The sequence below is a fragment of the Alexandromys fortis genome, unplaced genomic scaffold (genome assembly GCF_014885135.2).
Source record: "Alexandromys fortis isolate MF-2015 unplaced genomic scaffold, M_Fortis_MF-2015_v1.1 scaffold_144, whole genome shotgun sequence".
Taxonomy (NCBI): domain Eukaryota; kingdom Metazoa; phylum Chordata; class Mammalia; order Rodentia; family Cricetidae; genus Alexandromys; species Alexandromys fortis.
Window position 1 is genome coordinate 47,484 of NW_026068021.1, and position 27,154 is coordinate 74,637.

At 52.4% G+C, this 27,154-nt stretch overlaps 1 protein-coding gene across 1 annotated transcript; it reads left to right on the plus strand.

Moving 5' to 3' along the window:
* Positions 1 to 1,093: 1,093 nt before the first annotated feature.
* On the plus strand, positions 1,094 to 27,154 carry Fbxl18 (F-box and leucine rich repeat protein 18). The gene is made up of 5 exons (XM_050163222.1): positions 1,094 to 1,231; positions 6,565 to 6,780; positions 8,132 to 9,675; positions 17,503 to 17,721; positions 23,653 to 27,154. The coding sequence occupies exons 2-5, from the start codon at positions 6,568 to 6,570 to the stop codon at positions 23,807 to 23,809; spliced, it is 2,133 nt and encodes a 710-aa protein (XP_050019179.1). The 5' UTR covers positions 1,094 to 1,231; positions 6,565 to 6,567; the 3' UTR covers positions 23,810 to 27,154.

A 27,154-nucleotide genomic window follows, 5' to 3' on the forward strand; every position in this document is an offset into this window, starting at 1 on the left:
ATTACATGCCGGTTAGTAGTTGGCTATTCAACTGAACTATATCCTCCTAGCTCCTTCTAAACTATTACCTTAGCCGGGCGGTGGTGGCGCACGCCTTTAATCCCAGCACTCGGGAGGCAGAGGCAGGCGGATCTCTGTGAGTTCGAGACCAGCCTGGTCTACAANGCAGGCGGATCTCTGTGAGTTCGAGACCAGCCTGGTCTACAAGAGCTAGTTCCAGGACAGGCTCCAAAGTCACAGAGAAACCCTGTCTCGAAAAACCAAAAAAAAACCAAAAAACAAAAAAACAAAAACAAAAAAAACTATTACCTTAATTAATTTTTTTCTGTCCTTTCTTCCTTTCTCCATGTGTACTTGCGCAAGGGCATAAGTACACGGCAAAGTGCAGACGCAGGTTCGAGGACAGCTTTCGGAAGTTGGTTTTCTCCTTCTACCATGTGGGTCTTGTTCAAGGTGGTGGTGGTGGGGGAGTCCCTTTTCCTGATGAGCTGTTTCACCAGCTCTAGTAAACCACCTTTAACTGCAAATTCTGTGTGGAAACTCATTATTCATTTATTCAACAAATATTTCTTCAGTGTTTTGACATGCAAAGAACAATTCCGGCCAGAGTCTCGCCTAGTTAGGTGGGACGGGTACTGGCAGAGCACTTACTTAACACAAATGAGCCCTCAGGTTCAATCCTCAGCAGTGGTTAAAAAAAAAATAACCATAAGATAAAGTGGCCTAGGTATAGAGGGGAGGTAGAGGCAGGCGCAACTCTCTGACTTCGAGGCCAGCCTGTTCTACATAGCTAATTCCAGGACAGCCATGTCTACGCAATGGGACCTTGTCTTGACGCAAACAAAACAAGGTAGAGTAAGTCAGATGGTGCAGAGAGCTATCGAGAGTTTTAACACAAGTGAGGGGTAAGTTCAGGTAGGATGCCTGAGTGCTGTGACAGGTGGCTTGGAGCGCAGTGTGCAGGGCGAAACGCCAGGAGCTGGATGCGAGCTGGATTGACTGCAAACATTTGTGACCTTCTCGGTGCCTCTCGGCCACACCCAATATGGCGACAGCACCCGGTCCATTCGGGCGCCAGAGGAAATACGTACAGAGGGGCGCCGGAAGTGAGACTCAGCCACGCCCCTTACCGGGGTTTCTGTGGAGCTGTGGCGGTGCCGGCTTCGAGCATCCCTGCCCTGGCAGGCTGGGGGACTCCGAGGCTGCAGCTCCGGCGGTCAGCTCCGGAGAGGTATGACCCGCGCTTTTCCCGCCCCGGCGGCTGGGGTCCCCTTGGTGCTCCCTGCCGACCCTGGCCTTTCTCCGAGGCCCATTCTTGGCCTCTCCTACCCTTCTCCCAGGCCCCATCCTGTTCCCAGGCTCACAATCCCGATGGTCAGGATGGACATTTTCACTTTGCCTCCTGAGTTTCTAGGCCTTTCCCCCATCTCCCTGGGCGTTGACTCAGCACTCGCAGCTCTGGGACGTTGACCTTTCTCTCCTGTTTTCTTGTTTATTTTACTCTGTAGCCCAGACTTGCCTGGAACTCAGTGTGCAGCCCAGACTAGTCATGAATTTACAGCACTTCTCTTGTGTTAGCCTCTGTAACGCTGGGATTACAGGTGTGTATCCCCACGCCAGGTTTTATGCCATGCTGAGGATGGAACCAGGGCTTTGTGCATGCTAAGCAAGCACTCTGCCTACTCAGCCACATCCCCAGCCCCCGCTTCGTTTTTTCTGTCAGCGTAAGTGCAGCCCACTTCTTTCTGGAGCCTGATTGTGGTGTGGGGGAGGGTGATAGGGTTTCGGTTTGACCCCAAAACTCTGATCTAGGTCCGCTGGAGAACCCACTGCGTTCTGTTACATGAGCTACAGTATTTTCTCTGCAGTTAGCAGTACAGGGGAAGGGTGGAGGGTCTGGCTGCTTCCCAGTTGCTGCCTGCCCATCTGAGTTTTATATTTGTTCTTTCTTAGGACTCTGCCTGTGGGTGCACTTTATTTATTTTATTAGTGTGTATGTGTGTGTATGAGTACTGGCATGTTCATGGCAGGACATGCATGCAGACTTCAGAGGACCACTTTCAGGAGTTGGTTCTTGCCTTTCACCTGTTTCGAGTACTTGTTATTAATTATGTGTATGAATGTATAAGTGTGTGTGGGTGTATGTGTGCACTCGAGTGCAGGTGCCTGAGGAGGGATCACATGCACCTGGAGGTGGGGTTATAGTTGGTTATCAGCCCCTCCCCATGTGGATGCTGGGAACCGAACTCAGGTCCTCTGAAAGAGCAGTGGTCGCCTCTAACCACTAAGCCTTCTCTCCAGCTTCTGCTGTCCTCTTTGTTGTTTCCTCCATGGTGCATGCTCCAGAGGAGCTGCCTTCTGACCCTCCTGTCTCCTCCTGTCTGGGGGCCACTGCATCCAACATTTTATGTGAGTTCTCGGGTTTCAGCTCAGGTCATCAGGTTGGTGTGGCTCTGGGCACCCCCCCCCCCCCCCGGGTTTCTCTCTCAAAGAGATCCGCCTGCCTCTGCCTCTGCCTCTGCCTCCCGAGTGCTGGGATTAAAGGCGTGCACCACCACTGCCCACCATTTAAGTTTTAGGAGTTTCCTTGTGTTTATCCAGTGAGACTTTGAAGTGTTTTCCAGAATAGATGGAACATGGGTATGAGAACCATGGCTGGGTTCTGTTGGATGCTTCTTCCTTGAAGGAAACTGGGCCCAGAAATGTCTCCTCAATGGACAGGGAAGAGTGTGGTCCAGCTGCAGATGAATGAGAGAGGCGTGTGATGCTAGAAGGTCCGTCTCAAGCAAGAAGAGTCCAGGGTAGCATTGCCATTTCCCTGGCTCTTGAGGAGTGGTATGGGCAGGGATTAGGTGTGTCTGGTCATGTGGTCCTATGGAGTCCTGACTCAAAAGCCTCTCCCTTCCTTGAGTGGGCAACATAGCCACCAGTAAGGTTTGAGCCATTGAAAATAGATCTTGTACTGTTGCCCAGGCTGCTGTCAAACTTAGAGGTTCAAGCCATCTTCCTGCCTCAGCCTCCTAAATTGGGGGGGACAATAGATCCACAAAACTGTGTCTATCTTATTTGTGTATGGTATGGTATGATATGTGTGTGTCTGTGTGTGTCAATTTGTCTGTCTGTGCACATGGCTGGGTGCATGTGCGGGCCAGAGGTCAGTGTTAGGTGTCTTCCACTCTCTACCTTAATTTTTTTTTCTTTTTTTCTTTTTTTTCCCTTTTTGAGACAGCGTTTCTTTGTATAGTTTTATCGTCTGTCCTGGAACTCGCTCTGTAGATCAGGCTGGTCTCCAACTCATAGAGAGCCACTTGCCTCTACCTCCAAAATGCTGGGATTAAAGGCATACCCCACCACTGCCTGACCAAAAAAATAATTTTTTTTAAAACCAGGAGTGGTGGTGCCTTTCTTTAATCGCAGCGCACAGGAGGCAGAGACCCTTTGTCACACGGCTAAACCCTGTCTCCAAAAAAAAAAAAAGTAAGTAAATAAATATTATTAATTTGGTTTTTCAAGACAGAGTTTCTTTGTGTAACAGTCCTGGATGTCCTAGAACTTACTTTATAGACCACACTGGCCTCAAACTCACAGAGATCCTCCTGCCTCTACCTCCTGAGTGCTGGGATTTAAGTGCTGACTTTAATTATTTTTGAGACAGGGTCTGGTTATATAGATCACGGTTGGCCTAAATTTACCTCATAGAGATCCTCCTGCCTTTGCCTCACAAGTGTTAGGATTAAAGATATGTGCCACCACACCCAGCCCCCCTTTCCCCCTTTTTAATGTGTATGTGTGTTTGTTTGCACGTATGTTTATGTACCGTGTGCATGCAGTGCCCACAGAAGTCAGAAGAAGTTGTTGGATCCCCTGGAACCAGAGTTATAGGTGATTGTCAGCCATCATGTGGGTGCTGAGAACTGGACCTGGGTTCTCTATGAGAGTAGCAAATGCCCTTAACAGCTGAGCCGTCAACTCTCCAGAACTCAGGACTCTGGAAGAGCAGCCAGTGCTCTTACCCTCTGGGCCATCTCTCCAGCCCCAGAGTAGTTCTTTTTCTTTTCTCTTTCCTTTTGATTTTTGTTGGGACAGGTGTGGTCAAAGCTGGCCTTTATAATCCTGCCTCCTTCTCCTACCGGTGTGTGCCATCAACACAGATACACGGGGTAGTTCTTAACTTAGGGCCTCGTTTTTTGCTCTGAGACAACACAGGGTCTGATGAAGAAGAAAATGGCTGGAGATGGCAGCTTTAGGCTCATGGAGAAGGAACTATTGGGAAGCACAGAATCAGTGTGTCCCGGGCCAGTGCCTGAGTCAGCCTGGTGAACCATGAGGCCATTTCATGACACCAAGCCCTTTTTAATTTTTGCAAGTTTTTTTTCCCTTTCAGTTTTCCTGTGTTTGCATGTATGTTATGCACATGCCTGTAGGATTAGAGGAATACACCACCATGCTTGGCTTTTCAAATTCTCTAGCAAGCTTTGGAGCATCATAGTTCCCAGTCAATCACATTCCAGTTAAGTTGCTGGAAGAGTCTCCTGTCTGAAGGGAAGGTGGCCATGGCGCAGAACCGCTGTCATTCGGAGGCGAGTTAGCCTGGTTTTGTGTTTCGTGTTTGTTTGTTTGTTTGTTTGTTTTCTCTTAGGCAGTAAAAAGTAATCCCTAATCTAGGGAGCTGGCTCCGTTGGCAGAGTGCTTGCTGTGCAGCCGTGTGGACCCGAGTCTGCATCTCCAGCCCACATAAAACAAAGCAGGTGGTGTGTGTCTGTGTCTAATCCCGTGTAAGTGGAGTGAGACGGCTGGAATGTCTCAATGCTTCCGGAGAATATGATAGAGACTTGGGAAGACACTCCCCGTCCACCTGGGCTCCCTACACAACTCACACCATCACATATGTGTTGGACATGTTGTTACAATGTCAACACACTCAAAACAACAGTGTAAACAAGGAAACCCTTCTTCACAATGGGAGTGGTGGTGCACACCTATAATCCTAGCTCTTAGAAAGCCGAGGTTAGAAAATGGGGCGTTCCAGGCCTGTCAGCTCCATAGTGACATCAGAAAACTGCACAAGGTATTTCATCTCCTTCATCAAGTGCCTACCCTGAGTGTGGGGAGCTGGCCCTGAAGGTGGCATCTGGAGTCTTGCTCCAGACCCAGGCTATGGTGTGTGTCTGTCTATCCTTCTCTTCCTCCTTCTCTCCCTCCCTCCCTCTCTCCCTTCTTTCTTTTCTTGAGAAGGGTTTCTCTGTGTAGCCCTGGCTATCCTGGAACTTGCTCTGTAGACCAGGCTAGCCTCGAACTCAGAGATTCACCTGCTTCTGCCTCCTGAAGGCTGGGATTAAAGGCCTGCGCCATCACCACCTGGCTATTATGATGATGATGATGATGTATATTTGTGTGTGTCTGTTTTGGGGTGTATGAGTGTAGTTGCCCACAGAAACCATGCGATTCCCTGGAACTGAGGTTACAGGCAGTCAGGAGCCACCCAACATGGGTGCTGGAAGCTGAACTCTGCTCCTTAGCAAGAACAGTATGCTCTTGTAACCTCTGAGCCATGACCTTAGTTTTATGAGAACTCCATAGTGGATGAGGGAACCGACTTTACACACCTTTACAAATTGGCTTCCACAAGCGCTTGTGCACCAACATGCACACACTTTCTCTCTCTCTCTTCCACCGTTTTTTGATTTAACACAGGACCTTGTGCATCAACACTCTCTCACACACAGACATACACACACACACACAATTACATATATAAATGTAAAAAAGAGGGAAAATTCAGTATAGTATGCACCTGTGAACATTACTGAGCGTCTTGCGTAAATTTTTGCTCCTGCTCTAGTAGATGTGTCTGGGAAACAGAGTGGGAGAGGGGCCTGTATGCACCATACGCTGTTCACTGGGAAAGGCTGTGGAGGGCTGGCATGTTGCTTGGCTAGAGGACAAGCTCGCCTAACATGCGTGAAGCCCTGGGTTCCAGTCCCAGCACTGGGTAGACTGGGCCTGGTAGTGCATTCCTGTGATCCCAGCACTTGGGAGGTGGCGATCAGGAGTCCAGGGTCATCCTTGGCCAGTTTGTGGTCAGTTTGGGCTACGTGAGCCCCTGTCAGGAAGGAAGGTAGGGAGAGAGGGAGGAAGGAAGGGAGTAGAAGTGATTGTTGGGAGCCACGTGTGATGGTACATGTGTATATTGCCAGCACCATGTTCTAGCTCAGGCTGGGCTACCTAGTGAGTTCAAGGCCAGCCTGGGCTATAAGGCAAGCTGTCTTAAGGGATTTGGTTGATGGTGGCCGTCAGAGGTTCTTTCTCACTGGTGTGTAGTTCTAAGAGGAGATTCTGGGGAACTCTGTGTTCTTCACCCTTGAGTGAAGAGTTAGTAAGATTTTTCTGCTGTGGGGGCAGGATCCTCCTGTTTGTGCATCTCCAGCATTGGGATTCCAGACATATGCCACCTTGTACGGCTCCTTCTGTGTGAGTGCTGGGGATCCAAACTCAGGTCCTCTCCTTGTTAAGCTAGCATCTAATGACTGACTCCCTCCTCCCTCTACTGTCCCCGACTTCCAGGACATGTCCAATGATGATGATGCTGCCCCCACAGCTGCAGATGCAGCAGGTGACATCCACCTGCTGGGCTTCTCAGATGAGATCCTCCTGCATATCCTGAGCCATGTCCCCAGCACAGACCTGGTTCTCAATGTGCGGCGCACCTGCCGGAAGCTCTCGGTCCTGTGCCTGGACAAGAGCCTGGTGCACACTGTGCTGCTACAGAAGGACTACCAGGTGAGGCAGGCGTGGGCAGGAAGTCGGCGTCAACCAGGGTGCCAGCCTGTGTTTGCCCATAAGACTGTGTAGCCGGGAATGGTCAGTCACACATTAGGACACAGTGACAGGGCCAGGGTAGAAAAGGGTAGGTGGGTGTCCCACGGCAGGAGGGTATAGAGCCTGTAGTGACAGGGATCAGCGGGAGGCCTCCTTCCCCAAAGGTACCCTGGGGTGGAGTTACTGCACCACAGGACAGATTGTAGAAGGTCCTTGTGAAGCGCCACGGGGGGGGGGGGGGCGCAGTTGACACTGCTGCAGAAGGGCGAGGGGCTGAAGTCTCTGATTAACCTGAGATATGAGCCCACTATGGTAGGATACACATGTAGTCCCAGCACTCAGGAGACTGAGGCAGGATGCTCACAGCTCAGACCAATTCAGTAAGGCCTTGTCTCAAACAAAAACAAATAAACAGCCCAGATGTATGTGCCTGATGGCATAGGCCTGTAATCCTACCATTCAGAAGCTGAGACTGGATCTGCAAGTTCAAGACAATGGTGGTACATGCCTCTTATCTCAGCACTTAGGAGGCAGAGGTAGATAGATCAGGGCCAGTTTGGGCCACAGAATGAGTTCTAGGACAGCCAAAGCTGAGAAACCCTGTCATAAAAACAAAACAAAACAAACAAAATGCAACAACAGTTTAAAGAGAGAGAGAGAAAGCAAAAGAAAAAAAATACAGCTTAAGAAGATTAGTTATTTTTAAGTGTACCCGTGTGAGTGCTTTGCCCCCAGAGCCCAAAGGTATTGAATTCTCTGGAGCTGCAGTTCCAGGCGGTTGTGACCCCCTGCTATGGGTCCTGAGAGCTGTACTCAGGCCCTCTGGAAGAGCAGCGCATACCACTGAGCTGTCTCCTTTCCCAGTTAGAGCTTTCAGTAAACTACTGTTTTTCTTTTTGAAACGAGTCTAGCTATGTCCAGATTGGTGTTAAACTCGTAATGCTCCTGCCTCAGCCTCCCATGTGCTAAGATGACAAGCATATGCTACCAGGCCTGGGTAGCAAACATCTTGTTTGTTTGTTTGTTTATTCGAGACAGGGTTTCTCTGTAGCTTTGGTGCCTGTCCTGGAACTCACTCTATAGACCAGGCTGGCCTCAAACTCACAGAGATTTCATCTGTCTCTGCTTTAATCCCAAGTGCTGGGATTAAAGGCATGTACCATCATGTCCAGTGGTAGCGAACATCTTTCTACTTTTCTTCCTGGGTATGGGGTTTCTTCACTGCTGGCAGCATGAAGCTTTCCTTTGCTCTAAGCAGGAGTGGGGAGTAGCCCTGGACACCCGTCTCTCCTGCCCTGTCCCCATTCTGCAGGCCAGTGAGGACAAGGTGAAGCAGCTGGTGAAGGAGATTGGCCGGGAGATCCAGCAGTTGAACATGGCAGGCTGCTATTGGTTGTCCGGCTCCACCATCGAACATGTGGCCCGCTGTCACAGTCTGGTAAAGATGAACCTGTCAGGCTGCCACCTCACCTCCCTGCGACTGTCCAAGGTGCTTTCGGCCCTGCAGCACCTGCGCTCCCTGGCCATTGATGTAAGTCCCGGCTTCGATGCCAGCCAGCTGAGCAGTGAGTGCAAGGCCACCCTGAGCCGTGTCAGGGAACTCAAGCAGACACTTTTCACACCATCCTATGGTGTGGTGCCCTGCTGTGCCAGTCTGCAGAAGCTGCTGCTGTACTTCGAGATCCTGGACCGCACACGTGAGGGTGCCGTCCTCTCAGGCCAGCTCATGGTGGGCCAGAGCAATGTCCCCCATTACCAGAACCTGCGTGTCTTCTATGCCCGCCTGGCCCCTGGCTACATCAACCAGGAGGTGGTGCGGCTCTACCTCGCCGTGCTTAGTGACCGCACGCCTGAGAACCTGCATGCCTTTCTCATCTCTGTCCCTGGCAGCTTCGCGGAGAGTGGGGCCACCAAGAACCTGCTGGACTCCATGGCTCGCAACGTGGCCTTGGATGCTCTGCAGCTGCCGAAGTCGTGGCTGAACGGCTCCACCCTCCTCCAGCATATGAAATTCAACAATCCCTTCTACTTCAGCTTTAGCCGGTGTACGCTGTCAGGTGGTCACCTGATCCAGCGGGTCATCAATGGGGGAAAGGACCTGCGCAGTCTGGCCAGCCTCAACCTCAGTGGCTGTGTGCATTGCCTGTCTGCAGACTCGTTGCTCCGTAAGGCAGAGGACGACATTGACAGCAGCATCCTGGAGACGCTGGTGGAGTCTTGCTGTAACCTGCATCACCTCAACCTCTCAGCTGCCCACCACCACAGCTCCGATGGCCTGGGCCGCCACCTCTGCCAGCTCCTGGCCCGCCTCTGCCACCTGCGTTCCCTCTCTTTGCCCGTCTGCTCCGTGGCCGACTCAGCACCCAGACCTGACCGTGCGCCTGCCCCGCCGGCCATGCATGCAGTGCCCCGTGGCTTTGGCAAGAAGGTGCGCATTGGGGTGCAGGCCTTTCCCAGTCCCTTCCTGGGCCAGTCGTCCACCCAGCCTGCCTCTGTGTTCTGGTCTCTGCTGAAGAAGCTCCCTTTCCTGGAGCATCTGGAACTGATAGGGTCCAATTTCTCCTCAGCCATGCCCCGCAACGAGCCTGCCATCCGCAACTCCCTCCCGCCCTGCAGTCGGGCACAGAACGTCGGGGACTCAGAGGTGGCTGCCATTGGCCAGCTGGCCTTCCTGCGGCATCTGACACTAGCGCAGCTGCCAGGCATGCTGACAGGCTCTGGACTGGTGAGCATTGGCCTACAGTGCCAGCAGCTTCAGTCTCTGTCGTTGGCCAACCTGGGCATGATGGGGAAGGTGGTGTACATGCCTGCTCTTGCCGACATGCTGAAGCACTGCAAGCGGCTGAAGGACCTGAGGTGAGGGGCTGCGGTTGGAGGGACCGAAGTTAAGGGGAGATGACCTGAGGGGTGAGGGGCAGAGAATGTGAGGGTGAGGGACGGAGACCCTGAAGTGAAGAGCAGAGAGCCTGAGGGGAGGGACAGAGGACCCGAGGTGACAGCATTGCGTCTGCCACCACTCTCACAGGAACTCAGCCCTGCCCATTGTCCCACACAGAGCTACTTCATTCACACCCTTACCGTATTAAAAGTTGTTTAGATTTATTTAAGTTTTACATGTGTGTTTTGCCTGTATGCATGTTTGTGGTAGCACATATGTGCAGTGCCTGTGGAGGCCAGAAGAATATGTTGGATGCCCTGAAACTGGAGTTACAGAAGGTTGTGAGCCACCATGTGGGTGCTGGAAACAGAACTTGGGTCCTCAAGAATGGCAGCCAGTGCCCCTAACCATTGAGGCATCTCTCCAGTGCAGAGTCCTGTTTCCCACACTCCCAAACCCCCCATTTTTTGAGACAAGGTCTCACTATGTGGCTCTGGCTGGCCTGGAACTTCTGTAGACCAGGCTGGCCTTAAATTCAGAAATCCTCCTGTTTCTGCCTCCTGAGTGCTGGGCTTGAAGCTGTGCTCCTATACTCAGCCCCAAATTATATTATTATTACTATAATTATTATTATCATCATCTGTGTGTGTTTGTGTGTGTGTATACGTGGGGATACATTGCCAGAGTGCACACGTGGAGTTGGTTCTGTCCTTCCACCTTTAGATGGGGTCTGAGGATTGAATGTAAGTCATTAGACCTTCACAGCAAGTGCTTTAACCCTCTGAACCATCTTGTTGGCCACAGCTTATCTCTTCAGAAAACTGGCCAGGGAGTTCCTGGGGGTTACAGACATGTGTTGCCTACCTGGGTTTTACATGGTTGTTGGGAATTTGAACTCAGAACTCAATTTCTTTTCTTTCTTTCTTTCTTTTTTTTTTTGTTTGTTTGTTTTGTTTTTCGAGACAGCTTTTTTTCTCTGTAGCTTTGGTTCCTGTCCTGGAACTCGCTCTGTAGACCAGGCTGGCCTCAAACTCACAGAGTTCCGCCTGCCTCTGTCTCCTCAGTGCTGGCATGAAAAGCGTGTGCCCCACTGTCCAGTTGAACTCAGTTTCTAATATTTGCTAGCAAGCACTATTTTTTATAAAATATATTTTATGTGCATTGATGTGAGGGTGTTAGTTTCCTGGAACTGGAGTTACGTACAGACAGTTGTGAGGTGCCATGTAGATGCTGGGAATTGAACCCAGGTCCTATTGGAAGAATGTCCAGTGGACTAAACAGTCTTTCCAGCCTGCTACCAAGTGCTATTACCAATTGAGCTGTCCCAAACCCCTCATAGTGATTCTTGGAGCATGTGTCACAGTTGGCTGGAGGCTTCAGACTAAGGTAGAGGGGATGTCTGATAGCATGTGCACACAAGCCTTGGGGTTCTGGAAATGTTTGCTGTGTGCACGCACACCTGCAGTCCTGGCATCCCAGCATCCAAAAGGCTGAGGTAGAAGAACTGACTTGAGTTCCAGGGCAGCTTGGTTTGTATTAGCAAGACCCTTTCTCCCCAGAGCCAGACGCACAGAGCAGATGACAATATCCTCAAACCTCCTTGACTCAGAGCAGCCAGACCACTGGAGGAGGTGGGGGGTGAGGGAGACGGGGCAGGAGGGCAGGCGGAGGAGCACTGGAGAGCTTCAGCTGGAGCTGCTGGTGCCCTGTGGGGACAAGAGCAGGCAGGATGGAGACTCAGATCATCTCTGGGAGAAATCAGATTTCTGGGAATGGTGGCCTTGAGGAGGATGGCAGGACCTGTTCTGGAAAATAGGAGCAAATAGAGCACACAGCCCTCAGATGGCCCTGCCATGGGCCTTGTCCTTGAGAGTGAGTCTGAGCCTAGCCTGGGCAGCTTGAAATAAAATATTGACGTAAGGGCTGAGGACGTCGCTCAATGGTGGAGCCCTTAGCGTGCTCAGGACTCTGGGTTAAACTCCTAGGACAAAGATGACTGGTGTTTCCAGAGCCAAGCTTGAAATACTCAAGTGAAGGATATTTTTGTCATTATCCAACATTTAAAGGATAAGGGTTCTAGTGTATCCAGCACTACTCAGGAGGTGGAGACAGGTGGAGCTCAGTGAGTTGGAGTCCAGTTTGGTCTACAGAGAGATTTCTAGGACAGTCAGGGCTAATTAGTGAGACCCTGTGTATTTAAAAAAAAAAAAAAAAAAGGTTTTTTTGTGGTGTGAATAGAACACAGAACAAAGGTCTTGTTCCTCTACCACTGAGCCATACCCCAGCCTCACACTGGAGGATTCTAGGCAGCTGCTCTACCACTGAGCCACACCCTAGCCCCTCACTGGAGGATTCTAGGCAGGGGCTCTACCACTGAGCCACACCCCAGCCCCTCACTGGGGGATTCTAGGCAGGAGCTCTACCACTGAGCTACACCCTAGCCTTTCACTGGGGGATTCTAGGCAGGTGCTCTACCACTGAGCCATACCTCCTAGTCCTTGAAGTTTTGGCTTTTTGTTTGTTTGGTTGGTTTTTCAAGACAGGGTTTCTCTGTGGTTTTGGAACCTGTCCTGGAACTAGCTCTTGTAGTTCCACCACCGCCCAGCCTGTTTGTTTGTATTTTTATGACAAGGTTTCTTTGTGTTTGTGTAGCACTGGCTGTCCTAGAACTCACTCTGTGTGTCTGGCTGGCCTCAAACTCAGAGATGTGCCTGCTTCTGCTTCCCAAGTGCTGGGATTAAAGGTGTGCATCACTATGCCTGGCTGGTTCTTCAGTTTTTGAGATTGGTTCTGTCTAGCCCAAGATGGTCTCTAACTAGGTGTCATTCCATCTGGAAATACAGGCCTGCACCCCATGAACAGTGAGGGCGGTGCGTATTCCAGGGAAGTACTCTGCCACCGATCTGTCTCCAGCTCTCGTTTTACTTTGTTTTAAGCAAGTTGTTTAGGCTTGCTTTGACTCCACTACTGTCATCAAGCAAGGTCTTTAACTCTGACCCTCCTGCCTTCACCTCTAGAGCATGTGGGTCCTAAGTGTGCCCATCATGCTTCAGTTGTAAGCATCCTTTTTCCTGCTGGGGCAGGGTCTCTTGTGTCCTAGACTGGCCTCCTTTCTGTACATCTGAGGATGACTGAGGTTTCTGGTTGTCCTGCCTCTGCCTCTCAAGTGCTGGGATTAATTCTATGCCCTACCACACGAGGTTCATGTAGGACACACCGCGTAGTGAAGTCCCTGGCTCTGGACAGGACTTGAGGATTCTGCCAGTCCATAGCTGTTGGTGGGTGCTTGGAAGCATCATCGGGGCCACAAAGCCATGTCAGCCTAAAGGGACTTGTATGTGGTTGTCACTCTCTCTAGTACAGTTAGTTACTGCTTCTTTGGTGCCTATCTTAGGGTTTCTATTGCTGTGATGAAGTTCCATGACCAAAAACAGCTTGAAGGCTTACACTCCTACACTCCTGTCATGACAGGAACTCAAACAGGGCAGGAACCTGGAGGCAGGAGCTGATGTAGAGGCCACGGAGGGGTGCTGCTTACTGGCTTGCTCCTTATGGCTTGCTCAGCCTGCTTTCTTACAGAGCCACCGCCTTCCATGAGCTGGGCTCTCCCACATCAATCACTAATTTTCAAAAAGTGCCCTACAGGTTTATCTGCTTACAGCCCAGTCTTATGGAAGCATTTTCTCAACTGAGGCTCCTTCCTATCAGATGACTCTAGCTTGGGACAAGTTGACTTAAAACTAGCCAGCACCAGAGCTGTGCCTTGAGCAGGCGCAAAGCTGACCGTTCTCTCCCAGCATCCATGGCCGCTGATGTCGGATCTGAAGCAGGAGGCTCTTGACTACCAATCTGTCCTCAGGACCCACAAGGGAGGACAGGGTGTGTTCTTTGCCTTGTTCCCTGCCTAGCTTCAGCGTGACAGGAAGTCAGCAGGTCCTGTGTTGCTAAAGGCCCAGAACCTTCCAGAGCTGCTTGGCCGAACTGTGAGCTCTACTTCCTGTCCTCCTTGGAGCAAAGCCACGCTATGGCTGTCTGGGTTTGAAGCCTCTGTCTTATCTGGTCACTTGCCCTGCTGCTCCGGCTTGATCCTCAGCTGAGCAGAGCTACAGCCCAGGAGGTCTCTGTGGACAGCTGGTATCCATGCCTGGGTGCCTATGTACATGGGTCCTCTGCCTTCTGGCTCTACTGGCTTTAGGAACCCACCTGTGGGCTTTCTTACACCCCCTGTTTATAAGTCCCAGTCAGTTGTTTGTGGTGACATATGCCTAAAATCAGGAGGCTAAGGCTGGAGGATTGCCTTGAGTCAAGGTCAGCCTGGAATAGAATGAAACCTTGTCTTCAAAGGCAACAGCACCCCCGCACCACCACCCCCAGACACACAAAGAATCAGATATTGTGACTGTACACCAGCATCATTCCAGCTCTCAAGAGGTGGAGCCTGGAGCTCAAGGTCAGCCTTGGCTCCACAGTGAATTCGAAGCCAGCCTGGGCTACCCAGACTCTATTTGAACAACAAAAACAAGACAAAGATAATGTGAGCCTTGGGTTCTCTCTCCCTTAAGAGCAAACTCTGTAGCTATAGTGGGAAAGTCTGCCACTTCCGCCGCCCCTCCTCCCTCTCCCACAGCTGCCTTTGCCTCTCCCAGGCACACAGATGGACGCCTTCCTCCTTGGCTGCATCTGTGGCTCCCTGTAGTCACTAGGCCCTCCGTTTCCTTACTGCTTCCTTTGTGGTGTCTCTCACACTTGTGTCTTCCTGTGCCTGTCCTGTCACACCCCTGGCCTTTCCTGAAGCCACGGTTAGGGCATGCATGGTCATTGTTTGCCAGAATGGTAAATGTATCACAGAATCAGGCTGGGGATGCAGCTCAGTCAACAAAGAGCTCGCCTGACAGATGCAAAGTCTGGGGTTCCAACCTCAGTGCCATACAAACTGGGTGTGGGGAGGAGGAGGAGCAGAGATTCAAGGTCATCCTTAGCTACATAGTTTGGGCCAGCCTGGGCTACAAGAGACTGTCTCAAGAAAAGAAAAGAAAAATGGATCAGAGAATATTTTTGATGTATAACTCTGCTGGGCTGCTGCTGTTGACTTCCTTCCATGAGTAGGACCATTTCCTAAATTCAAGGGTACCAGGTGAGCCTTTGAATCTATCAGAGCCAAGGTCTTTCTAGATTTTCTTCATCTTGCTGTCAGTGTTTGTTTTCCGCGGGTCCAGCAAGCCTTGTGTTTTTGCAGTAGGTGTGATGGGTCACACCTGCTGTGTAGGGAGGCTGAGTCGGGAGGATTGTGGATTCAACCCAGCCAGGGCTGTATGCTGGTTTGTCCCTGGGACCTGGCATCCTCTCCAGAGGCAGGACCTGTAGGACTGGGGATAAGTTTGTCTTGTAGGCTTGCAAGAGCTTGATGACAGTTCATAGTGGCATCTCTACCCAGGGCTCCAGCCTGTGCCCACAACCTCAGAACTGTCTGCTGTGTGAGGTACTGCCTGTTCTGAACAAACACAGGCTCCTAGAGCAGCCAAATGGCGCCATTCCTCTGGATCACTGCCTTCTGAGCAGGCGAGCCCAGAGATGATGCAGCAGGTGCCAGGAGCTAGTATAGGCTCCAGAGTCTTTGCTCGCCAGGGAGTTGCTTCCTGGGGTTGCAGGGGCTGCATGGGGCACCCGCATTTTCTTGGGGAGTATTCTGATCGCAGCCCTGGGACTCCCAGGCTCACCTGCTGCCGCCTCCACCACAGTCTGCCCTGAACCCGAGTTCGTACCAGCCTGGCTCCCTGTGGGGTGGAGGTGCCACAGGGACAGGTTGTTCTGGCTGTGGGTTTGGGGCACACCCCTGTGGTGAGAGGATCACGTGTCAGGCAGAAAAGGGTGCCACCTTTCCCACGGCTGGAGGCGGGTGTTACCCTGAGTCACCCTCCGCTGCCTGGGCGGAAACAAGAGAGTCACTTGAGCCAGGGCTGGCACGGTCTCAGGAGCAGCTCTCAGCTGTCATTCTCCCTCATCCCGCCTGGCTCAGCGCTGCGTCAGCTCCTTAAGCCGGAGGGGGTGGGCACATTCACCCCAGAGAGCTGAATGGCAAGGAGAGGTCCGGTGTTTTCTGGCTGGTGGTTTGAGCCGGTTGGGAAGGGTCAGAGTTAGGACGAGGTCTGATCTGGGTGGATCCCATTTCCTTGTTGTTCCCTGTCTACCCTCAGGTGCCTCAGATGGTACCTCCTTTAGGTCAGTTTCCCAGCCGCCCTGGGTGCTGACCAGTCTTGTGCACAGGGAGAGGGTAAGGGTGCATTGGCCCCACAGTTGGGGAGGGAGAGAGATAGGATATTCACAGCAGGCTGAACACTGACATATTAGTTCTTTCAGGGCAAGGTTCTATAAGTGGCTGTCTAATTGGAAAAGGTTTAAAAGTATGTAGGGGACACATACTCAGATGGCCTGGGGACACCTGGGCCTGTAGTGCAAGTCCATGCTGCCACCTACTGGTAGAGGTGATGGCTGCTGCCTGGCACTGGGATTCCATTCCCTGCTGCTGGGGAAGGGGAGGGGACAGGGACACACACACACACACACACACACACACACACACACACACACACGCTGCTGGTAACTTCAAGGTTCCCTTGCAAGGGGCCCTGCAACCCCTGCTTCCTACCACTTTCACACCCTATAAAGAAGTACTTGAGAAGCTGAGGCAGGAGGACCACTGAATTCAAGGCTAGCCTTGGCAGCAGAGTGAGACCCTGCCTCAAAATAGAAATTATTGAGGGGTGAAAATGACTAATTTACATGATGTGCGTATGCAAAACTGAAAGAATAAAACAAGGTTAAAAAACTAAAGGGCCGGGAGTATGGGTCAGTAGAGGAATGCCTGCCTAGCCTAGCGTGTCTGAGGCCTAAGCTCAGTTCCCACACCATGGAAAGCCAGGCGGTGGTGGTGGTACACACCTGTAATAGCAGCACTTGAGAGGCAGAGGTAGGCGGATCTCTGAATTAATAGACAGAGTGAGTTCAAGGCCAGCCAGGGCTGCACAGAGACCCTGTCTTGAGAGAAAAAAATCAGTTAAAATTAGAAAAAAAAAAAAGTGAAGTCTGAGGTTGTAGCTCAGTAGTAGAGCCTGGCTGGCACGCTTGAGTGCCTGAGTTCAGTCCATGGCATCACGCTAACAAAAATGAAAAAAAAAAAGGGGGGGTGGGGTGGGGTGGGGCCATGGAGAACTGGCTCAGCGGTTAAGAGCGTATTGTATGCTTGCAGAGGACCTGGAATCAGTTCCCAGAAACAAGTGGCTCACAACCACTGGTAGCTCTGTTTCTAGGGGATTTAATGCCTCTTCTGCCCTCCTTGGGTACAAGGCACACACACACGGTACACATACGTGCAGGAATTCACACACATATGTATAAAATATAAATGACTATACTTTTTTATTTAAAAGGGGGGGAAATCAAAATTCCAATGTGAGTGTGTGTCGCTTGGGGCTCTATAGATGATGTAGGTGACTGGTACCCTTGGTGAAGCATCCCTGAGGGGCTTTCTTCCTTTTCTGCCCTTTCCCCACCCACTCTAGCCTGCTGGACCCCCACTTTCTCCCGGTTTGTCTCTGCCATCAGACTGACTCCCCAAGGCTGCGTCATGTGTGAATCCTCCTAAGGCCAGCAGGCGTGACAGTATGGGGGTGGGACAACAGCTTGCTGAGGAAGGAGGACAGATGGCCTTGAGCCAGTGCGAGCTGGCAGGGTCTGCAGACAGTGACTAGCCGCATCTCATCCTAGGGAGAGCCGAGTCCCTGGCACTCACACCCTTCTCCCCGCAGGCTGGAGCAGCCCTATTTCAGCGCCAATGCTCAGTTCTTCCAGGCACTGGGCCAGTGTTCATCTCTGGAGCGCCTGTGCCTGGTGTCTCGAAGTGGTACCGTGCAGCCGGAAGCCGTGCTGGCCTTTATGGCCCGTTGCCTGCATGTTGTCGTGTGTCACATGTTCACTGGAGAATCCCTCACCGCCTGCAAGAGCCTGCAGCAGTCACTCCTCCGGAGGTGAGTGGCATGGCCTGGCATGGTCTGTTGGTGGCTGGGAGGTCTTGGACAGCATCAGTGTCCCCAGCCCAGCTCCCACTTTCGGAAGATGGAGTACCAGATCCTAGCAGCATGATCAGAGAGCCTGATCTCCTGCAGGGGACTAGTTCCTATAGATGGTCTCTGGTCTCAGCTACTTGAAAGGCTGCTACACAAGGATCCGGGGAGTTCAGGGCTAGCCTTAGCTACAGAGTTTATCCTGGGTTCTGGAGGCAGTCTTACTTAGTTCACTGTGTTTCAAGTGGGCCCAGGAAGAACTTCTTGATCCTGCCCCCATCATTGCGAAGGCTCTGCCTTCAAACCTCCCGAAGCTCCACCTTCTGTTGTTGAGACAGGGTCTCTCTGTATCTCAGGGTAGGTTGGAATCACTGTGCAAGCCAGGTTCCCTCGAACATGTGGCTCTTCCTGCCTCTGCCTCTGGAGTACTGGGATCTCATGCCAAGGCACTGTGCCGCACTCGTCCCTTTTGCTAGCCGCATGTCAGGAGTAGGGTTTCAGCACGAGGACTTTGGGGCACAGCGTGCATTGCCTGATCGTTGGTGGTGGTCTTGTGTCCTGTCTTGGCCTTTCTCCACTCACTGAAATGCCGCCACAAGAAACCTGCTCCTGGCTCCCCTGCTTTATCCATGGTGTTGGTCATGTTATCAGGTACCAGATGGACTTAGAGTATTTAAATTTTGTATTACATTTATACATTTATTTATTTTGTGTATGTTTGTGGGACAGGTGTGCAGGCCACAGCATGTGTGGAGAGGTCAGAGGTCAGCTTTCAAGAGTTAGCTCTCCTTCCACCACAGGGGTCCTAAGAAATGGTTGTAGTAACTGCAGCTTACAGATGAGGGTATTGAGGCAGGAAGCACCGGACCAGTTGGCAGCATGCAGGACAGAACTGGAGAGAGAAGCTAGGATGGAGGATGATGCTGAGAAGGCTGAGACAGAATAGGGTGTGTGGGTCGGCCTGGGCTACATGGTGAGTTCAAGGCCAGCTTGGGGTATACAACAAGACTATTTCAAAGACAAGTAAGGGACAGAGAGCTTAACTTAGTAGCGTGCTTGCCGGGCAGCCACCAGACCCTGGGTTCAGTTCTTGCAGTGTGGAGCTAGAGAGATGACTCAGCAGTTAGGAGCGCTCACTGCTCCTGCCGAGGGCCCGCAGCTGCAGCTGCCTGCAGCACTAGTTCCAGGGTACTCCGTGGACGCCTGGCCCCTCTGGGTACCTGTACACATGTGGTGCACATAAACGTGTGGACTGACACACATACATGAGCCTAAATGAATAAGCTCAGTCTTGCTGGTGCCACAGATGAGCTGCCACACGCCTGTAATCTCAGCTCTTGACTGGTGGAGGCAGGATTCAGAGTCGTCCCCTGCTACATAGTGAGTTTGAGGCTAGCCTGGGCTACATGATACTCTGTCTTAAGAAAATGTAAATGAGGAAGAGGGAACTGTGCTGCTGGTGTGAGAAGCCCTTCAGGGGAAGTCCTGACCCAGGCCAGCACAAATCCTTCTCCTGGATTGCTGGCAGCCTCAGGCCACAGCAGAGCCCTAGAGGCTGGCAGAAGAGCTGTTCTGGGGATGCCTCTGCTGCACCCTTGCCATCTGTAGAGCCCCCTCCCCCAGCGTGGCACCAGCCTCTCCATGAGCCCAGTCGTGCAGGGCGCTCTGCTGCAGTGCTCCAGCAGGTGGCAGTGTTGCTCCCAGCAGCCATCACTCAGTGCCCAGGGTGTTTGTGAGAAGCAGCCAGGGCAGCGGGCTGTCCTCTTTCCTGATGCTGTTGTTTGTTTGGTTTAGAAACTTTTCACAGGGTTTTTGTAATTCAGGCTGGCCTTGAGAATGACCTTCAGCTTCTCCACCTCCTGCCTCCATCTACCTCCCGAGTGCTGAGATTATAGGCTTGTAGGCATGTTATACCACTTTTGGGGTTGCCCAAGCTGGCCTCAGCTATATGGAGCAGCCCCCAGTGTTCTTCTTTTCCTGTCTGGAGAGCTCAGGGAAGCGCTGAACTTTGGGCTGCTTGTGTGCTTGTGTGCTTGTGTGCCTCAGGTCCTAGGCAGTGGTTTCTTTCTTACCCTCCTGTGTTCGGCTTTTTTGTTTTTGATGACAACACTGCAGCCCTTCATGTTTTGGGGTTTGAATTTGGATTCTCCCCACCTCACAGGAAGCAACTGGACCCAATGCCATACACAGTGCCTGGGACTCTGCTTGTTCTCCACCAGGCCTTTTTTTTTTTTTTTTTTTTTTTGAGATGAGGTCTTATGGAGCCCAGGCTAGCCTCTGATGCAGTAAGGATTACCTTAACCTTCTGATCCTCCCTCTCTACTTGTCAAGTTTGGGCCTTACAGAAATATGCTGCCACATTAGATTTACGCTGTGTTAGGGCCTGTGTATATCAGGTAAATCTTCTGCGGGTGAGCCATGTCCCAGCCTTGGGATTTTGCATCCAGTGCGGTTCTGGGGGCTGACATCTTACCCTCCCCAGTGCTGGCATGGTAGGCACGCGGCGCCATGCCAGCTCCTTCCCCACCTGCTGCCCCGTGCAGCCCCACTGGGTGTTGGATCATGTTCTTCTCATGTCCCTCTCCTGTTTGCACCTCTTTGGCCCCATATGAGGTCCGAATTCAGTGTCTGGGTACCCGACTCAGCGACAGATTACTCATGGACCCTGGGGGCTTGTGAAGGGGAGAGATGTGCTTGCCCAGCTTAGCCTAGTTCCTGCCGGTACCCCGGACCTTCCACCTGCTCCTGGCCGCAGGCACACACACCTGCCCAGCACTGACCCTGCCCCCACCCATATGTTCTGTGTGTGGCCAGTCTGCCTGCAGCACTGTGACATCAGGGTCCGGGCCCTAACTTACAGTCGGCTGAACCCACCCTGAACTCCTCTTTTTGACCTCTGTTTCTTAGACCTGTATATATAAGTCCCTGCTTCCCTGGGCTCTCCCGCCTGGGCTTGTTCCTTATCAGCCCTGGGGATGGGGGACCTCATGTCACCGGTCACTTGGCACTACTGATGTCTCGCCTGCACCATGACTCACCAGTCCCGAGACCCTAAGTGAGCTTCTCCTGACTTTATCTCTGGGGAGCAGCATCTTCCGGCCACAGCCAAGACCTTTTAGTGATAGACCAGCTCCACGGCCACCCTGATGAGCTGGGATGTGGGTACAGTTGCCACCCATCACACCCAGTGCCATCACCCCAGCTTTCCTCCTCATGTTCTGCCCACCATAGGCTCTTCATAGCACCTCCACATGGCCCGGGCATGCTGGCTTGACCTCTTTTCTCTGCAGCCGGGCCCGAGCTTAGGAGCATGCGTGACTGCCGTGGCCAGTGAAGGTGAGCAGAGCCAGGGCTTCCCATCCTAAAGACTCAGGAATCCCAAACTGTTCTCCAGTTCCTCTCAGGCTGGTGACAGAGGTCTGCTGCCCACTGTGGTGGTCATGCCATTCTCTCTGGAGGCCCAGTTGGCACTGCCTTCCCACACGTGTTTGTAGCCTGTTGCTGTATGTTGGGGCACTGGCTGCCCCAGCCCCTGCCATGTCCCCTGTAGACACAGGGGCGTTCTTCTAGCTTGCCAGCTCGGCCTCTGCCGCTGTGTTCTGGCAAGCTCTGGCCTTCAGCAGCCCTGGGGGCTGCGCTCAAGACTGAGTGCACAGATGTGGCTCTCCATGCCAGGAAAACAGCTTGCTCTGTGTCTGGTCTGCAAAGAGGAGCGTGTTCTCGGGTGGAAACGGGGATTGCTTAAGTCTGGCCAACACCGAGAGCCTTGGACTCGGGTATCAGTTTTCAAGAATGGATTAGGGGCTGGGATGTGGCTTGGTTGGTCTAATACCTGCCTCGCATGCACAGAGCCCTGGGTTCCAGCCCACCATGGTACAGACTGGGCCCGGTGGTGCAGGTTTAGAGCCCCAGTGCTTGAGAGATGGGGGCAGGAGGATCTGAAGTTCAGCGTCATCCTCAACTGCTTAGCAAGTCTGAGGCCAACCTGGGAAGCATGAAATGTGTATTTATGTCTCAAAAAATTAACAAAGGAAGCTGACCATGGTGGGTGGCCCATGCCTTTAATCCCAGCACTTGGGAGGCAGAGGCAGGCAGTTCTCTGCGAGTTTCGAGGCCAGCCTGGTCTACAGAGTGAGTTCCAGGACATCTAGGGCTACACAGAGAAACCCTGTCTTGGGGAGAGAAAGAAGGAAGTAAATCAGAAAGGGAGGGAGGGAGGGGAAAAAAGAGCAGGCTTTGCACTGCCTTGAAGCCTGCACAGCTTCTGTACGGGGCACACGGTGTCTGGGCATTGTCTGGCTCAGCACTGCGTCCTGGTAGCACTAGAGCAGGCTGTTGGGATGTTCCCACCTGGCAAGATGGCCGGCTCAGTTGGGAGAACTGTGACCTGGTTACTGAGCTGGTGACTGCTAAATTCCAGCTCCAGGAGCTGTGAACTGTGAGGCCTGGAGAAGACGGCCAAGGAGCTTGGGCCCCCGTAGCATTGGCAGCACACAAGGGTCAGTAAGGGACATGAAGGAGCCTGCCTGGGGCCATAGGCTATTTCAGATAGGAAAACATTTGGTGTTTCATTTGGTAGTCTGTCTGCCTGGGAGTGGAGCCTGAGGTGGTGTGACCTGGGGATTCTATTCTTATTCCAGAGCCTCCAGTTGTTTTTTATGTGCTATGTGTCTATGTGTACACATGTGGGTCCAGTTACCTGCAGAAGCCAGTAGAGAGTTCGGCATCCCCCTAGAGCTGCAGTCACAGACAGCTGTGCACTGCCGTGTGGGTGCTGGGAATCCAGTGCAGGTCCTCTGCAAGAGCAGCCCGTGTCTTTAGCCACTGAGCTGTGTTTCCAGTCCTCCCAGAGCCTCCAGCCTTCCGGATGAGTCAGGTCCCGTTGCCGCGCGCTCAGCCAGCGCTGGTCTGAGAGTGGTTGGGTTGTGTGGTTCGGACGCCATCAGTTGTCTGTCGCAGCTCAGTGAAGAATGGCATGGGGTGTGTCTTCCTCCTCAGCTTTGGTCTGAACCCCGCCTTTTCTGATGTCTCTATGGAAACAGTGCAAGGGAATGTTTAAGAACAGTGGGGTGAGGTGTGCCCAGCTTTGGGCTCCTGAGGCTGAGGACAGGAGCTCTATGGGCAGAGAGGAGGTGACTTGAACATCCGGCCAAACAAAGCATTTTGCCATCCCTGCCTCTCATCTCACTCCAAGTGAGTTTTGCTCCTGCCTAAGTTTTTGTTTTGTTTCCTCTGAGACAGGGTCTCCCTATGTGGTCTTTGTTAGCCTGGAATTCACTGTGTGGACCAGACTGGCTTCAAGCTAATAGTTTGATCCTCCTGCCTCTGACTCCTGAGTGCTGGGATTAAAAGTGTGCTCCAGGGGGCTGGAGAGATGGCACAGAGGTTAAGAGCATTGCCTGCTCTTCCAAAGGTCCTGAGTTCAATTCCCAGCAACCACATGGTGGCTCACAACCATCTGTAATAGGGTCTGGTGCCCTCTTCTGGCCTTCAGGCATACACACAGACAGAATACTGTATACAAAATAAATAAATAAATAAATATTTAAATATTTTTTAAAAAAAGTGTGCTCCACCACTGCCCAGTTGTAGCCAGAGTGCTCTTAACTGCTGAGCCATCTCCCAGCCTGTCGCTGTGCTAAGTGTGTGCTCATCACTGCTCTGTCCAGACAGATGCTCCATGTGTGTTAGACACTGACTGTCTGGCCCCGGCGCAGCCACAACCCCTGTCTCCCTCCATTCTGCTTCCTGGCTCTAGGATCTGATGGCTTAAGTAGACAGAGGCATGTGTGCTGGAGACTGAACCCAGGGTCTCCTGTGGCTCCCCGAGCCCTTCCCCTTCTGAGCTACATCCTCAACCCACACAGCCCCATTAATGGCTGGTCTCTGGTTCAGTTTCCAGGCTGAGAGGCCCGCATTGAACGTCGTCATCTTCCCCCTGCTCCACGAGGGCCTGACAGATGTCATCCGAGATGTCCCCATGGTGCACCTGGACGAGATCACCTTATTTAAAAGCAGAGTGGCTGAGGAGCCGCCGAACTTGTGGTGGTGAGAGGACTGTCTGGCCCCAGCCCCGCCACTCCTGCAGCAGAGCCTGAGTCTGAGTCTCCACAAGGGTCCAAGGAACCAGGAGAGTGGGTCCTTGCTTTGTGACAGGAAGGAAGAGTTTGTGGTTGTTCCGAGACATTCACGCCAGTCCCCCAGGTTCCCTCTCCCTCTCAGGGGTGTGCTTGGGCATGGTGACTAGGGATGAGGTGACCATGACCGAGAGCAGTGAATGGGCCATCCTGGCCTTCGGGGCCTGGCCACACTCCCCAGTCCCCCCACTCACTTCAGTCTGGGGACTGTCCCTTTGTCCATGGCCATCTACAGTTGAGCTCAGTCATGTGACTGTGTCCACGTGGGGTCAGTGTGGGCCGGGCTCTCACTGTGACCTCCCCACGATAACATCTGTGAGCCTTTGGCTCCTTTCCTATTGATACATTAGGGCGTGGTCTAACGTGTGTGTGTGTGTGTGTGTGTGTGTGTGTGTGTGTGTGTGTGTGTGTGTGAGGCCCTGGGTTCCATCCCCACCCCAAAAAAAGAAAATGTTTTAACCCAATGATGTCTCTGGGATGTTTTCAGCCACTGATGCCTGTGCCAGAGGGTTCCCTGGGCAGGAACTGTGGGATGGCTCATTCCTGAGCTGAGCCTGAGGAGCTGAGCCTGAGGAGCTGGGCCTGTGTCTCGCAAGTGCTCACTTCTCCCCTCCGTTCCTGGGCTTCTGCTTAAAAACTCAAGGTGCTTTGGAGGTCTGAATGCTTCCTGGGAAGTCCACACCCTCTGGCCTCAATAGAATAGTTAAAAACAGTGAAAGCCAGAGTGGGCATTACAGAGATTCACTGAGAGCCGTGGGTGCGACTTGAGTTAGAGGGTGTGCACGGACCGTGGTTTCTGACCCCAGCACCTTCATGGCGGCTCACACCTGTAATCACAGCATTCGGGAGGTCAAGGATAACTTGGGTTGTCCTCAGCTATATAATTGAGGTAGAGATTAGCATGGGCTACTTAAGACCTTGTCTTAATCTTGATAAACAAACAAACAAACAAAAAAAAAAAAAAAGGAGCCGGGTGGTGGTGGCGCACGCCTTTAATCCCAGCACTCGGGAGGCAGAGGCAGGCGGATCGAGACCAGCCTGGTCTACAAGAGCTAGTTCCAGGACAGGCTCCAAAGCCACAGTGAAACCCTGTCTCGAAAAACCAAAAAAAAAAAAAAAAGGAAAGAAGAGGGGGGACCCAGTGTTTGTGGCCTCAACCCATTCTTCACACTAGTGAGACTAAGTCAGTAACCCTAGAGGGGCCTTGTGAGAGCTGTGGTTGGATTGGTTCAACTAGACTCCTGCCTGGGCCTCTCCTGGTGAAGGGTCACCCGTACACTGTGGGCATTGATCCAGGTAGCTTCCAGTTGGGACACCTCAGTCCATGCAGGGCCAGCAGGCCTCACGTGCTGCTGTGACCTTTACAGACTCAGCCTGCCCTCTCCCTGCCCCTTCTTGGCTACTGGTCCTCCGAAGCTGTGGTCTCCTTGGCAACTGGTCCTCTGAAGCTGTGGTCTCCTCAGCTTCCCTTCTTGGTAAGGAGCAGAGTGAACTGGCCTCTGGGCGCATGCCCTGTGGTCTCAGGCAGGCTGTGCCTAGCAGCAGGAGCCTGGGGAGGCCTGGGGGCTTCTGACCTGGCTCTGGGTACAGCATTAGGGAAACAGCCCTCAGGCCCAGGCTCTGCCTGCCCCCTGCTGTTCTAGCCCCAGTGTTTAACAAGGTCTGTAGTGCCAAGCCCTCCCCTCTCATCCAGTCTGAGGGAATCCTCCCTCTCTCCAAGAGGGATCCTTCTGTCTGTAGGCTGATCCCAGGGGATACCCACCCCATCCCCGCAGCCCTTGCCTTCACAGACCTAACGTGCTTTCTGAGAGCTGTGAGCCTGTCTTACCTTTTCCTGGCATTGCAGGCCATGAGACCGGCTGCCAAGATTCCAGGGCAGACTGAGGGCCCACACAGCTGTAGACAAGGGTCCCAGAGGTGGTGGAACTCCTTCCCCAGTTTCTGGGTGTGTCTTTAAAGCATTAAGCTGACACCTGAAGACTGCCATGTAGGCTATCCAGGACCAACTGCTGCTTGTCCTTAAAACAAGACAAGCTGGTCACAGCCTATGAGGGAGGCAGGTTGCTTGGAGGTGTCAGGTCCCAAGAGTCCTTGTGACTTCTTCCTTTGAAGGAAGTTCCACTCAGCTGGGTGTGGTGGTGTAGGCTTTAATCCCAGCACTCGGGAGGCAGAGGCAGGTGAGTTTGAGGCCAGCCTGGTCTACATCGTGAGTTCTAGACCAGCCAGGGCTATATAGAAACCCTATCTCAAACAGCAACAACAGTAAAAACAACACAACAAAACAAGAAACGGCAGCCCTGTTCAGACAGGAAATTACCTTTCTGCTGGGATTGTATCCCGAAGGACAGAGCTGTCCTGTCAATCTTGTGGATGGGCAGGTCTTGGGAGCCAGCAGTTTTCGCTAGTGGCATCATTTGTGTCCAGAAACTGGGCTGACAGGGAGGGGCCTGGTTGCAGGAGGCTGGGGTGCAAACTGCCTGAGGAAGCACCCTCAATAGTAGGCCTTGTATTCTTAGCATCTCTTGCAATAGTCCTTTGACTTCAAGTGAGAATTTTCTCTCCTTCTCCACTGGGGACAGGATCCACCAGATGTCAATAGCATGCTTATTTTTGCTAAGTGCTATTTTGGCACCGGTGTTAATCGCAATTTATAGCCTGCAGCATTTGACGCTGGGAAAAGAACCCACCCTAATGGTCCCCGATTGGCAGGACTCGGCTGTTAAGTGGCAGACCATATGCTGCCTGCCGAGAAGACGGTGAGTGCTCGTGCCTACATACGGGTTTCTACGTGCTAGTGCGTGTGTGCATGCACACGTGAACGTACGTGTGTGTGTGCACCTGCATGTGTGTGCACATGTACCTACCTATAGGTGCATGTGTGCATGTATGTGCGCGCATGTGAGTGTACGTGCGCGCGCGTGTGTGTGTGTACCAGCATGTGCGTGCACATGGGCTTGCTTCTGGTGTGTCTTCTCTGTGTGGGAGTGAAAAGGTAGAGAGGAGGGAGATGCTTTTGTAAACAAATCCCCTGACCTCCACAGCTACCTGTTCCCCCACCTCCTCCCAGCCCTGGCTGCTCCTGCCCAGACCTCGTGGTGTTCATTGATTTGTCCATTTTGTTTTTCAAGACAGGGTTTCATTGTGTAACTCCGGCTGTCCTGGAACTCACTCTGTAGATGACCAGGCTGGCCTCTAACTCACAGAAATCCTCCTGCCTCTGCTTCCCAACTGCTACAATTAAAGGTGTGTGCCACCACTGC

Excerpts from the sequence above, each read along its gene's own strand:
- Fbxl18 (XM_050163222.1), top strand. The coding sequence starts at position 6,568 with ATGTCCAATGATGATGATGCTGCCCCCACAGCTGCAGATGCAGCAGGT. Across the intron at positions 9,676-17,502 it reads AAGCGGCTGAAGGACCTGAG|GCTGGAGCAGCCCTATTTCA; the intron begins GTGAGGGGCTGC and ends TTCTCCCCGCAG. Across the intron at positions 17,722-23,652 it reads CAGCAGTCACTCCTCCGGAG|TTTCCAGGCTGAGAGGCCCG; the intron begins GTGAGTGGCATG and ends TCTCTGGTTCAG.